Source organism: Notothenia coriiceps, unplaced genomic scaffold, assembly GCF_000735185.1.
Source record: "Notothenia coriiceps isolate Sejong01 unplaced genomic scaffold, NC01 NC01_scaffold00000339, whole genome shotgun sequence".
NCBI lineage: Eukaryota > Metazoa > Chordata > Actinopteri > Perciformes > Nototheniidae > Notothenia > Notothenia coriiceps.
Genome location: NW_011333040.1, coordinates 12776398 through 12789693, shown reverse-complemented (window position 1 = coordinate 12789693; position 13296 = coordinate 12776398). Strand labels below are relative to the sequence as shown.

General features: G+C 41.9%; 2 protein-coding genes across 2 annotated transcripts in view; both read right to left on the bottom strand.

The window, feature by feature from the left end:
• Positions 1–13296, bottom strand: part of alox5a (arachidonate 5-lipoxygenase a) — a 33006-nt gene that overhangs the window by 8473 nt on the left and 11237 nt on the right. The window lies entirely within an intron of this gene.
• Positions 900–12604, bottom strand: LOC104949677 (excitatory amino acid transporter 1-like). Its single transcript, XM_010776074.1, has 7 exons — positions 12598–12604; positions 9181–9459; positions 2783–2987; positions 2582–2624; positions 1877–2142; positions 1560–1793; positions 900–1174 (listed from the first exon to the last, which is right to left on the bottom strand). Exons 1-7 carry the CDS (start codon positions 12602–12604, stop codon positions 976–978), a joined length of 1233 nt encoding a protein of 410 aa, XP_010774376.1. The 3' UTR covers positions 900–975.

Genomic DNA, 13296 nt, shown 5'->3' with positions numbered 1-13296 from the left:
CGTCCACCAGTCCTGCCTGCAGCAGTGGAGTAAAGAAGCTCCGACACGCGCTGCTGTGAGCTCTGTAGATATGAGTTCATCATGGAGACCAAGACTCAAACCGCTGCGCAAGGTAACATAGATTTTTGTCTACAGTCAATCATTACACGTTCATTATTTTAATAATAATAATAATAATTCCTTACATTTATTATAGCGCTTTTCCAGATGCTCAAAGCGCTTTACACATTACACATATCATACATGCAATATCTTTTTTATTTATTTTTTTTATTTTACTATACTTACTTGTTTGCCTGTCCTTGTTTGTCTACCCTCCCTCATATTGTAAAGCGTCTTTGAGTTGTGAAAAGCGCTATATAAATCAAATGCATTATTATTATTATTATTATTCCACCATTTTGGATTTGAGGCTTTGAGATGCTTGGTTAAGCAATATCTCTTTACTAAATTAAAGACAAATGTACCAGTACTAGAAATATTCCAGAGCAGTTCCAGGCATAGTTTACTGGATCAAGTCCTCTCAGGCTCTCTTAACGCCGGATTCAGCAATTTTAGAGAAAACATTTTGATAATTGAAAGGAATATTAAAATAAACTTTCCCCCGCCAGATGTATTGTCCATCTCACTCCCATTTTCTTTGTATATGTGTATCTTTGTATACCCATGGCCTTTTTCCTGAAATGTGCTCAGGCATGTAAGACACCCTGTTGCCTTATTGCTTGACTAATATTGTGTGTTGTTTATTTCTCACTTATAGATATAATGAGAAATACATAGCCAAGGCTATGTATGGACCCCGTTGATAGGGTCATAGACACAAAATGGACAGGTAGGCAGACATTCAATACATTTGACAAGAAGTGTATTGGATTGGATTGTTGAATCCACCTTAAAGTTATTGAATGAATTACAGTATTCATTTATGTTTAAATAGCATACGGTAGATTGTGATGCAGGTGCTCTGTATATAACTTACCTGATGGTGAGAATCTGTCCAAAGTCAAGGTTATAATTGTTGACCTGAGCAATAAAGATGGCAGCCAGGGCTTCATACAGAGCTGTTCCATCCATGTTTATGGTGGCGCCAACAGGGAGCACGAAACGGGTCACACGCTTGTCCACCTTGTTATTTTCCTCCAGGCATTTAAAAGTAATGGGCAATGTGGCAGAGCTTTGGAAGGATATAGGGAGAGGATGGATTAAAAAAAAAAAACAGAAAAACAGAGACATAGCCTATTATGAATAATCAACCACCTCTTTATGACTCTCATCTGACCACGTGTGGGTTTAAGCATCAAGAAGGCTGACAACATACTAAGTCTAAAATCAATGCTCTAGTAATAATCTAACAAAGCAACTATTGCCGTTTTGAAATGCATAATATCAGGAAAATGTAAAATACATTATTAAAGTATTTTTTGGGCAATTAATATACTTTTTATCATCCAGTATTGAAGTATTACATTGTATTAAGGAAGATTATAATACATTCTATCTTGGCCGTTCAGTCTGTGAAGTCTTTAGTTGCTCTTAAGTTATATAACACAACCACATACCTTGAGGATGTTCCCAGAGCGGTGATGAGCGCCTGCAGTAGCCCGCCAATGAAAACAAATGGGTTCTTCCTGGTTACGAGGAAGTAAAGTGTTGGCAAGACGAATAGGGCATGAACGAGCAGGCCACACATGACCGTCACAGTGTACATGGCCAGCTGTCCGCCCATGGATGAGATGTCATCCATCTCCACGATCTTACCAGCGATCAGGAACAGGATACCGATGGGGGCATACCTGAGGATCGATGAGTAATGTAATGAATTTGTAATCCAGACCCAGCATTTTATTTTACGTTAGCCTTATCCATCCATCCTTACCACATGATTATGGCAACCAGCCTCATGATGGCTTCATTAAGACAGTCAAAGAAGTCCTTGAGGGGCCGCCCCTGCTCCCCCATGCTCGAGATGATCAGACCAAAGCAGATGGAGAACACAACCAGGCCAAGAGCATTGACTCCATTGACCGCTGCAGGCACCGGGATCATCTCCTCCCGGGTCATCTCGCTACCATTAAGTTTGAATATGGTGTCGTTCACAGTCATTTTCACATGGACTATTCTCTTGGCATACTGTGTCTTAAACTGCAAAGACAAATGGGTTAAACAATGATTAATCCTTTTGCAATAACATGTATATGCATGCTTTTATTTAAGAACTATATTTGACTTTTTAAAGATATCCTATATCTAACTTGCTGTATATTAAGATCTGTTTTAATAAGGAGGTTGAAGTGGCCTTAGTTAGCATCTCAGCTGTGTAAGCATGGGTACTGGACATGTGATATGCTTTGATAATGATGGCAAATTCAGATTTAGTTGCTTAATAATTAAATTTCCAGTGTAACAGAGATCTCCAGTAAGCAGTTTAAAGTTCACATGAATGAAATTTGCAATACCCTGTACCTGAGAGGCTTAACCATAGCAGCATGTTTACTTTAATGGGCTTAAGCAAGATCATTTAGAAACAAATCATTATGTAACTGACGGAAAAAATAAAGAATGGATGTGGTGAGAGGGTTACCTGTTTGGTGCAAGCCTCCACAAGGTTAGGGGGAAACATATTTCTAGAGAAATAGAAAATAGGTACATTTTTATTAGGATTTACAAATAACAAATAGACATTTTCTAAAAAAACATGCAATATATAGACTATTTGGGCCAGAATAAGTGTACCGGAGTTCTCTTGTGACTGTGTTTTGTTGTCCCATAAATGTGTGTGTACCTGATTAAGTCCAGGAAGGCGTCAGCAGGGCTGATCTGCTCAATCTTCTGCTGGTTGGTGAACTCATCCTTTGATCCTTGTCCAGGATGAATAATGAGCACCATGACGATACCAATGAACACAGCAATAACAGTGGTGGTGGTGTAGTACACAACTGCCCGCATACCCATTTTCCCAGAAGCACGGCCGTCCAGAGCTGCCATACCTGAGAAGGACATTGTCTACATTAATGTATCAGTACAAAAGGTTATATCCTCAATAGAGTTTTTTAAAGTATTTATCTGCTGGTAGCTGTACTCATTATCAGAATTATAGAAATACTTTCAAGCTGTAGACATTTCAGTTCCTAGCAGCAACAGCACTGTACTGTTAGCAGCTTTATTTGGTCTCATGTTGCATACTGTACATATAGGTACATCATGAGAGTAAGCATGTGTTTAAAAAACAATATAATCATCTCAAGGTTCAGTTACTGTCATAATAAATACTGCAACTTTTGTATTGTTCTACATAATGGAAAAAAAACCTCCCTTTCATCTTTAGTCATGCTGCCTTGTGACCTTACAGTTTGCATAGATGTGTCAGTTACTTGTGTCCCTAAGAGCTTACAGTTGATCTGGGAAAAGGTGCTGTGATTATAGGTGGAATACACCCATCTGTATTATCTGCCTTGATATCTGTGGAAACAAAGAGCGGCAGGGAACACAATCTGGCTCTGACCTTTACTGGAAAACAACACCTACTGTACAGCACCCATGAGGAGATCTAGTATACATTATCTGACTTTAAATACAGATACAATATTATAGCTGCAGGGAGAAACTCTGTAAAAACAAGCCAATACAATTTAGATTTTGTGGTTTTGATAGTTGGGCAAAAAGCTTCACCTATAGTAGGGTTGGCCTCATTTAAATATTGTCTTTTATTTGATCATGTAACAGTGATGCATGTCTCCAAGTGTGACATTAGTTTGTTTTGAACTCAGAGACTGTTAGTTAAAGATTAACAGTCTGAGCTCCATTGAATATGTGTGAGGGCAAGGTGACTAACAGAGCTATGATTTATGCAGAAAAAGATTCTTGCAACATAATACAAAAGCTGATGATGAATTTCCAAGGAAATATTTAGCTCCCTGTTACAGTATGTTGGGTAATAACTCCTACAGGAATCAATTTTGGGTTGCTTGAGAAATAGTTTCCACAAAGCTTGTTTTCGGTTAAGAATTGACAAACCTCCACTGGAGAAAGTGACGTTTAATCGGAGCCAGAGGAGAGTTTGAAGACGTCACAGAGCCTGGAAGCTAAACCGTCGTCTACAGCTCTAATAGCATTAAACACAGGTCAGGATAGTGATGGTAAACAGAAAGACATGCCATTCAGGAAACTGGATTTAGAAAGGGACAAGCTACCTCAATAGACTTGACTTTTCCGTTTCAATGTGTCAGTTCCTATTATGGCTATTGTCTTCCTTTATTCAGAGCTTTATGAGGCAAAGCAGGCTTGTGTGATGGAAGATATATGTGTTCCTTTTATATGTTGCAAATTGTATGTGTGTGGTGTGTGTTCGTGTGTGTCCCTACTACTGCGCCCCTACTGCCCCTGCTTTGGCCCTCTCCTTTCCTCTTGTCTCAACACGCCCACGACTAAGGCTTTTATTCTCCTCATCCTTCCCTCCCTCATTTTCTTCTCCCAAATTGTTCACCTCCTCCCTGTAACTCCTTTTGTTTCAGGGTGCCCCCTGGTTCCCCTCCCCTCTTGCCCCCACATCTTTACCTCCCTTCTCTCTTTTTCTTGCACACTGATCTTATTGCTGCAATCCTTTCATAGCCACCCGTTTCCTCCTCCCACCCCTCTGTTCTGCTCTCCTACAATTTCTTTTCTGACAGCCCTGGGAAAACTTGTTGACTTAGTCAGCCCTGCACGCACATAATGATCCCCAGCCTGTTGTCCAGGCAACAACGGACGCAGCCTCACCAATTTCATCCTCTCAAAGGAACAAAAGAAGCGAGTATGAAGGAGAGCGAGGAGAATGACTTTCTTTCTCAAATGGGGAATGTTCATCAAACACAAAAGTAGCCCTACTTTAGAGGGGGGTATAGTTGGGTTTGACCAGAGGGCAATTAACATCCACTGACGACTCACAGTTCTAGCAAGACTTTGCCTCAAGGCATGCAGTCAGAAAATATCTCTACATAATAAAAGAAAACTTACAAGGTAATGTCTTGCAGTGATCGATGGACCAAATAAGACCCCTGCTTCTTACATCATTTATATTGATGATGTTTTTGGTGAATCATTAAAAAAAATGTACATCCACAGAGCTTTAAGAAAGGTCTAGACATTATATTTATAGCACAGTTTGTTCACATTAACTTTGTTCATCACTTAACTTCACCTTTATGTTGCTGCCTTTATTCAATAAGGCTAACTCACAGAGAATCAGTCCAGTCATTTAACCCTTGGCCTTGTCTTGACTCCCAGTCCCTCCACCTCCTTTCCTCCACATGACCTCCTTTGTAATCATTCTCCTTTTCCTCCTTTTACTGCCCACATCCCTTCTTCCTGTCCAGCCCCTTCATGTGTTTCAGCTCTTATTGAAAGGCCTTGAGACAACACATATTTGACGACCAACGCATTGAGCCGTTTATCTGAAGTCTCTCATACATTTGTATCCTTGGTTCCCCTGCCTGCCGGTCCTCTAATCCTGCTTTCCTTCATTTTCTACCTTGCAGGGCCCCTTTTCCCAATTCCCTATTCTGTCTCAGTTTTGGACAGGATCAAAATTCAGAAGCAAATTTCTTCAAACTGAGACAACCCACTTCACAAAGAAACAAAATTCAGCAAGGAGCGTGACACTCAGTTTACACAGGGGCCTCGTGTTTGCAGCAAGGAAGTCAAAGGAGCATAGCTCTGATGCTTTTATCTCCAAAAATATGTTATTTTCAAAGTTTTGCTCTGTCGCATAAATCAATCACAGCTCTAAAATAGAGCTTAATCACATTTATGCTGTATAGGATATTGGTTCCTGTTGGAAAGTTGGTGAATCAAGCCTTTATTTTGGGGTTAAAAACATTGATAAACATACAGCTAAAGTTTTCAAACTCTCTTCAAGATCAATGGTTGCTGTGTTTCTCCAAAGTCACCTAAAACGTCTCATATTACTTTCAAACGAGGTCAAAGTTTAAGCGGAAATCTGAAGACCGTGGGAGAAAAAAGTGAGCCTCAAATAAATGGTGACTAAAACAGCTGTGTTGCAGGAGTTTAGAAAATGTTTTACAGTATTTTAAAAACGATCCTTTTCTCCCATGACAAAGTACAAAACATTTTTTATTCTGATTATTTTTTTGAAAGTCCAAGTAACTTTAAGATAATGAGTTGCAATGTGTCTGCATATGCAGGTGTGTGTGTGTTTGTGTGTGTTGTTTGTTTTGGTGAAACAGTTACTTTTTACAGTCACAGTTACATAATGCTTTTTCGGTGCTGTTCTTGTTGTGACCTCAGCCCTCAATCTGCTCTACAACATTTCCGACAGCTGGCTGATGTAACCTCTGTGGGATGTAATTAAATGTTAGATGTTGTGTTTGAATTAAAGCAGTGACCACCAACTGGCGGCCCGCGGGCCACATCCGGCCCGCCAGACATTCTCATCCGGCCCGCACGACGGGGGTGACAGTGCGTTGGCGGAGTGGTTACTGCGTTCGCCCCCCGCCCATTTTTTTTTTATACAACGTCTCGTGAGTAATGTGCAGTACCGGAGTCCAACAGAGAGGCAGCAGCTGCGGGACAGTAGACTGCGTACTGCGAAACCTTCCCTTCCTTGATGAAGAAGTGATCCTTCGTTGTGAAAAGTCTGGTTAATGCGCTCCGCACCACAGCAGTAGACCCACTGCGACAGAGTCCAACAGAGAGGCAGGAGCTGCGGGACAGTAGCCTAGAAGCAGGGTTGGGTTGTAACGGAATACATGTAACGGCGTTACGTACTGTAATCAGAATACAAAAATCAAGTAGGCTAACTGTATCCAGCTGGCGTTACATTTGAAAAACGAGTAACCTGATAACAGTTACTTTCGTAAACCAGAAGTGAATACATTTTGGAATACTTATTGGAATTATTGGTGGAAAAGATTCCTCCCAAAATGTAATATTCATTACCGGCAGAACTGTGTGCACACTGCACAGCGCTGCAGCATGTCTGGAGCAAGAGAGAGATGCAGCGTGTCTGTGAGGCCCCGCCCCCGCACGCAGATGAGAGAGAGAGAGATCTCTTTTAAAATATATTGAAAGTTAGAAACGGAGATGGTTAGATAAAATGTGCAAGATAACGTTTATGTAGCATTTATTTATTGTCGAAATGATGACATTTCATAACGGGATCAAATCAAAGTGAATGGCCTGCTGCTGCTGAATGCATGGGGCAAGTGACTGGAAAAAGTTTTATTACATCGTTTCAGATAATAAATAATAATGATAATTCATTCTATTTAGGGGCGCCTTTCAAAGCACCCAAGGACACCTTACAATTCATAACATATTCCAAGGAAAGGTTTTAAGACAGTGCAAAGAATGCAGTCCGGCTGATGTTTTTTATGTGGGGTGCAGATGAGAGGGAGCTGCCAGAATGACACCAAGATGTTGTGTTTGAGTTCTTGATAAGCCATTAAAACAGTAAAATAAGTGTCTCCTGTTCACCAAAACATGTTATCACGCTGCAGTAAGACAAGTAGGTCTGGGTTGACCCTCGTGTCTCGGCACAAACGAGTAAACAGTCTCTGCACAGCGAGTTAATTTCCGGTTTTCCGGTGTTACCTCTGTTTTTGTGTCTTCACCAAACTGGTTTGTAAGGGAGAGTTCAGTCTCTTGACTCCAGTGTTTTTATTCGGTAGACTCTCGGGTTATACTAGTCAGGTGGTCCTAGTTAAGGTTGGATCTTATACGAAGGTCCGTTCCGACGAGCTCCGATTGGTTACTAGTGTCCGTACACGCATACTCTGTTACTGGCGACTGTGGTAAAGTCGTCCTAAATTTGAGGACCGTCCGTGTTCGAGGTCGGAGTCAAAGACGTGACTTAATTTTTGTTTCCACACACTCCTGACGTATAATCTTATAATCTAACGGTGTCATAATCTTTCCTCGTTTTGAAAATTGACAAGTCTAACAAATACTACACCATTTCTGACTATAACAAGGATATTAGCAGACTTTTGACAATTTCAGTACTACCACTTGCCAATTGTTTCCTTTTTCCCTTTGAAGCTCGACGACGGGACTGTGAAATCAAATAAATTAGGATTTTAATGTCGTGAAAGATTCTACGTGTATAAAAGTTTTTGATAAAATAAATAAAAAAAGGAGATAAAATAAAAATTTACGCGGGCCCCTGTTAATGTGTATAAGGTGTCGATAATGACGATATAGAACATATCAAAGTTACAATTAACTGTTATTTATAACAACAAATAGAAATAGACCTACGCGTCACAGCCGCAACAATAGTGTACGTCTGCACTATTTCGATGTTCCATGATGAACGTAATACAGTGTGATTTGAAGTATCTTCGTTGAATCTCGTAAACCTACAAGGCCTGGACACGTACCCGCCTCTAAAAGAGCATTGGACGCTGGAAAGCCACTCTAAAATCACATTATGGGACAGGAGTGTGGGAGAAGTCGCCGGCGTATCCTTTCTGCCAGGGTCGATCTCCCGAGGCCGGGACGACGCATAACAATCTGATCCCAATGTTATGCATTGCGCGGCCGGCGAATATATGATGTGTCGCGGGAGGATGACGCTGAGAATACCCATGCACACCACCTCCGGGGCTACACTATTGCGGGACAGCCAGGTTGTTGCGTCAAGCCTGGTAGTGGACGGCGACTGGCCGAAAAGCCGGATTGTAGTGGCGGTGGGGGTGAAGGAGGGTAGGCCAACATTAGCTACGCTCTTCAGGCCCCGGCGGTCGAACCTATTCGTGTGAGTGTGTGCCGAATTGGAGATGTGAGTGCGGCGACTATTCCGACAACCGTGTCGGTGGGGAACATCTCAACGTGCCTGTGGGGACCCCTCCGCGAGAGGGGTGGGCAAGGTATCTGATACGAATACGTGAGCGTCTCGGTAGGAAAGTCCGCCGGAGAACCTCTCTCGAAAAGGTCGTGTGGTAGGGTTTCGTTTGTTTGTCGAAAAGTCCACGGCGGATTACGTCGGCCAGCGGGTTATGCTACGATCGGCGTGCCGTGGCCCGTCTCCTCACGGTGATCGGAGGGACCGGGGTTATACTGCTAATTTCGGTGGATGACTTATCGGGAACTGACTTGATTAAGGAATCCGAGAACGCTCTTTTCCTCCCGAAGACCAGGACAACAGCCAGACTAAACGGGATATGCCAGTGCGGCTAGTTTTACTGTTGAACCGCACGTGGCTGTCGTCCGCCAGTCGAGCCTGTGAGAAACCGGCTTCAGTCCGGTTCGTCGTACTGTCACGAAAGTCCCTCCTCTCGAGGTCTCCGAGTTTACCAAGACACTGGTCTCGGAGCTCGTGGTTGCGTCCAGGGTAACGCCCCTCGCTTCCAAACGTGATGACCCACGACGGAGGACTGGTGAACGTTTCTGGTGCCTGTATTCGCCGACTGACTTCCCGACTGGACGGAGGTTTAGCCGGGGGGCGGTGTGTACCGTCCTGCTCTACCGAGACGAATGTGGAATTAACACCTTTACTCGGTCGGGGGACAGGTGGTCATAGACATTCATCCTATCTTACTCTCGGGTGGAATATGCTATCGCCGAGATCTGAGGAAAGAAGTGTGGTTAGCGACCTTAGATCGTGTGAAACCGGACATTGTCCGACATACGTCACGGGTGGTTTTGACCGCCGGGCGCCCGGTGTAGGACGGGGCGCGTCTGTAAGAGTAGGCCCGGCGTTGCTGCCCCCACTGTCACGCAACCGGCCTCACCGAATGACGCAAGCGGGAGTGGGTAAAAAAACAAATGTTGCAGAGCACTATTCCACGTCATGGCGTCAGGTTGTCTCTCCGTCGTCGACCGCCCTGTCAATCTGACGCTTGACGCTTTGGAAGGAAGGAACTTCCTTCTTCAATAGGAAGCAACCACTTTCCAGACCGATTACGCGAGGCGTGGTGTTCGCTCGATCGGGGCGACGCCTGTCTCAGTTGTCCTCTCCGTCCTCGACCCCTGTCAATCGGATCTTCGTCCCAACCAACATTGCCTTATGTACATTGCCGCAAATGCTTAGTCTTATGTTTTTAGTTCATCCCGATTGACATAAGGTCAACCGCAATGTTAAACTTTTTGCTCATTGGACTATTGTCAAATGAAAACTTTGGACTTCACTTATGTGTAAAACTTATGAATAACCTTAAATAACCAACCTTTTCAAGGAGTGTTTTACCATTATAAGTAATGGCCGTCTTGGCACACGTGTGACGTGCGCGACCGTCCGTACAGACACTCGTTCTCTCTCCTACGTCGCACGACACTCCCGGAGCGGGGGCGTTGCGTCTACTCTCTCTCTCTAGAGAAAATTTTATATAACTTGTCAATCTTTGCCTCTACCTTCTATTTTACACGTTCTATTGCAAATACATCGTAGAAATAAACAACTTTACCTAACTGCTACAAGTATGTGCCCTATTTTAGTTTCACTTACCGGACGACGACGACTTACCACGTTCACTGACTTTTGTCAAAATTTTCAATAATGTAGCAAAGGTCTATTAATTTATTATTACTCATTAAGAAAGATAAATCCCGCGGAAAGTTCTCTGGTTCCACATGTGGATGTGTTAAGTATTGTATAAGGTTCCTTTCAAATTCGTCACGTTTCTTACGTCAGGCCCACTACAAAAAATACGCCCCACGTCCTACTCCTCTCGAATGGTCTTACTGTGGTTCTACACAACACAAACTCAAGAACTATTCGGTATTTTGTCATTTTATGCACAAAACTTTTGAAAAAAATGCATCACACTAGCAGAAAGAGTTATCTTGGTAGAAACTATTACAGAAGACCGGGTTAGTTCTTAGTTCTTATTGCCGGCACCACAACAACGTCCTTCAGGACTGCCTCTTAAATGAAAACGACACACATTTAGAGACATATGTAGCACACTATATCTTATAGTTTGTGCATCTACCTATCTCTATATGGGTAGTGCAAACTACTAACCTATCACACACCCGACAGAAAGGTAAAACGCGTGTGTCTTGTTAAATATTTATTTGTATGTATGTATATACCATATAGGCGGAAGAAAGTAAATAGTAAAGGTTAGAGGTGTTGGTTATCAAAGTAGAATTTCTATCACCGTATAAAACCTCAATACTATCAAGCATTACCACTAATTAGTACTAATTAAGTAAAAATCCGACACTAATTAGAACTATATTTTTAACATTAGCAAACTGTGTCGGGATTAATTTTTTTTGTTTAGGTCTCCAATGCCACAAAGACATTGAAGGACGAATTCTTTCTTTCCCTGTCATTGTCTTTCTAGAGACACTGCGGTCTACACACACACAATTACGCTATATAGGCTTTTTTTTAAGACAAATCCTACCGGCTTCTGTGATGTGGATGGGTATTACGGGGTCGGAGTAGCAAACCTGAGCATGTCCAGGGTACGTTTGGGGCACTAATTAGAGTTCGAGACCCTAACCTACAACCTCACCGTCACGCGGTATGAAATGCGGACTCGCAGTTCGAGAACTTATTGCTTTGGTGCCGTCTGATAGGTTTTTACCTAAACTTTCGGGGGTTCTTGATGTGTACGACCGATAACACAAAGCGTTGTACATGAGATACCGTGGCAGAGATGACCCTTAACATCAAAATTTAGCCAAAAAGGGTTTAATCTCAACTGTCATAGTTGACACATGTCGGACCTCCCAATCGCTATCCCCATTTGTGTAACCACACATGTGGTAAACTTTTGTACATTAAATGCATTTACCACTTTTAGCGAACATAGGTATTACGCGTCGCTAAGTTAATATATGGGGTACTGTCGAGTAAAGTGAAACATTAATGATTGCTTAAGTCTCCAATTGGGACCATAAAAATGAGGTGGTGATAAAATCAATGAAACGGTCAAGATTAATTACTAAACATTATATTTGTTGGGAATGTAGTTGAATTCAATGTGGACTCATTTGTAAGTCTTTCCACTAACAGTTCACGGTTGTTAAGTCTCTTATAAACTATCAACCACGAACTGTAGTGGAAAGGACTTAAATGAGTCCACAAAAAATTGATTCAGACTACATTCCCAACAAATATAATGTGTTTAGTAATTAATCTTAACGTTTCTATTGATTTTATTTACAGCCGACCTCATTTTTATGGTCCAATTGGAGACTTTAAATCATGTATGTTCACTGTCGACTGGGTAACTCGACAGGCCTACACACCATATAGTATACGAGCGTAATACCTATGTCGCCTAAAAAGTGCGGTAAATATTAATGTACAAAATTTTACACATGTGTGCGTTGACACAAAGGATATGCCGGATTGGAGGTCCCGACTGTGTCAAATTATGACAGTTGAAGATTAAACCCTTTTTGCACCTAAAATTTGATGTTAAGGGTCACTCTGCACGGTATCTCATGTACAACGCGTTTGGTGTTACGGCATCGTGAAAACACATCAAGAACCCCCGCAAGGTTTAGGTAAAAACCTATCAGATGCACCAAAGCAAGGTAAGTTTGTCTCGAACCTGCGAAGCGCATTTCAAAGCGTACGACGCCTAGAGCTAGTGAGGTTAGGTCTCGAACTTCTAATTAGTGACCCCAAACCAAAGTTACCTGACATCGGGTTTTCGCATCGACCCTGACAACTACCCATAACATCACAGAAGCCGTACGGATGTTCGTGTTAAAACCAGCCTATAGTTAGCTGTAATCATTGGTATCGTAGACCAAATATCTCTAACAGTAAATGACAGGAAAGAAGAAGTACTCCTTCATGCTATTTGTGCATTGAGACTAAACAAAGATTCACCACGACAGTCCATGCGATGTTAATCAAATTAGATCTAACAAGTGATCGGATATTCACTTATTAGACTAATTAGTGGTAACAGCTTAGATATAGGTTTTATCGGTGAAGAAATAATCAATATAGTAACAACACCTTACAGTCACTGACGATTTACTTATATTCCTCGTACCGCGAGTTAAATGAACCAGAAGTTTTCTCAAACCGCGACAAATAAGTTACTTTTATTATAAAGAAACAGTGTACACACCGTATACATAACTTTCTAGATCTCAGTGGTGTGTGATAAGATCAGATGCGTCCAGTGAATGACACCTATTAATTAGTATTTGAGACAATTTTTAGAAGAAACAGATAGTTTCTACCATATCCTAAATGGTGTACAAGAGTCGAAAGCAGTCTGAAGACGTGTATACAGCTGCCGGCAATCAGTACCTAGTAGACTAAGGCTTCTCCGAGTAAATAGATGTTTAAAGTCTACAAAGATAAACTCTTCGTGCATAGCG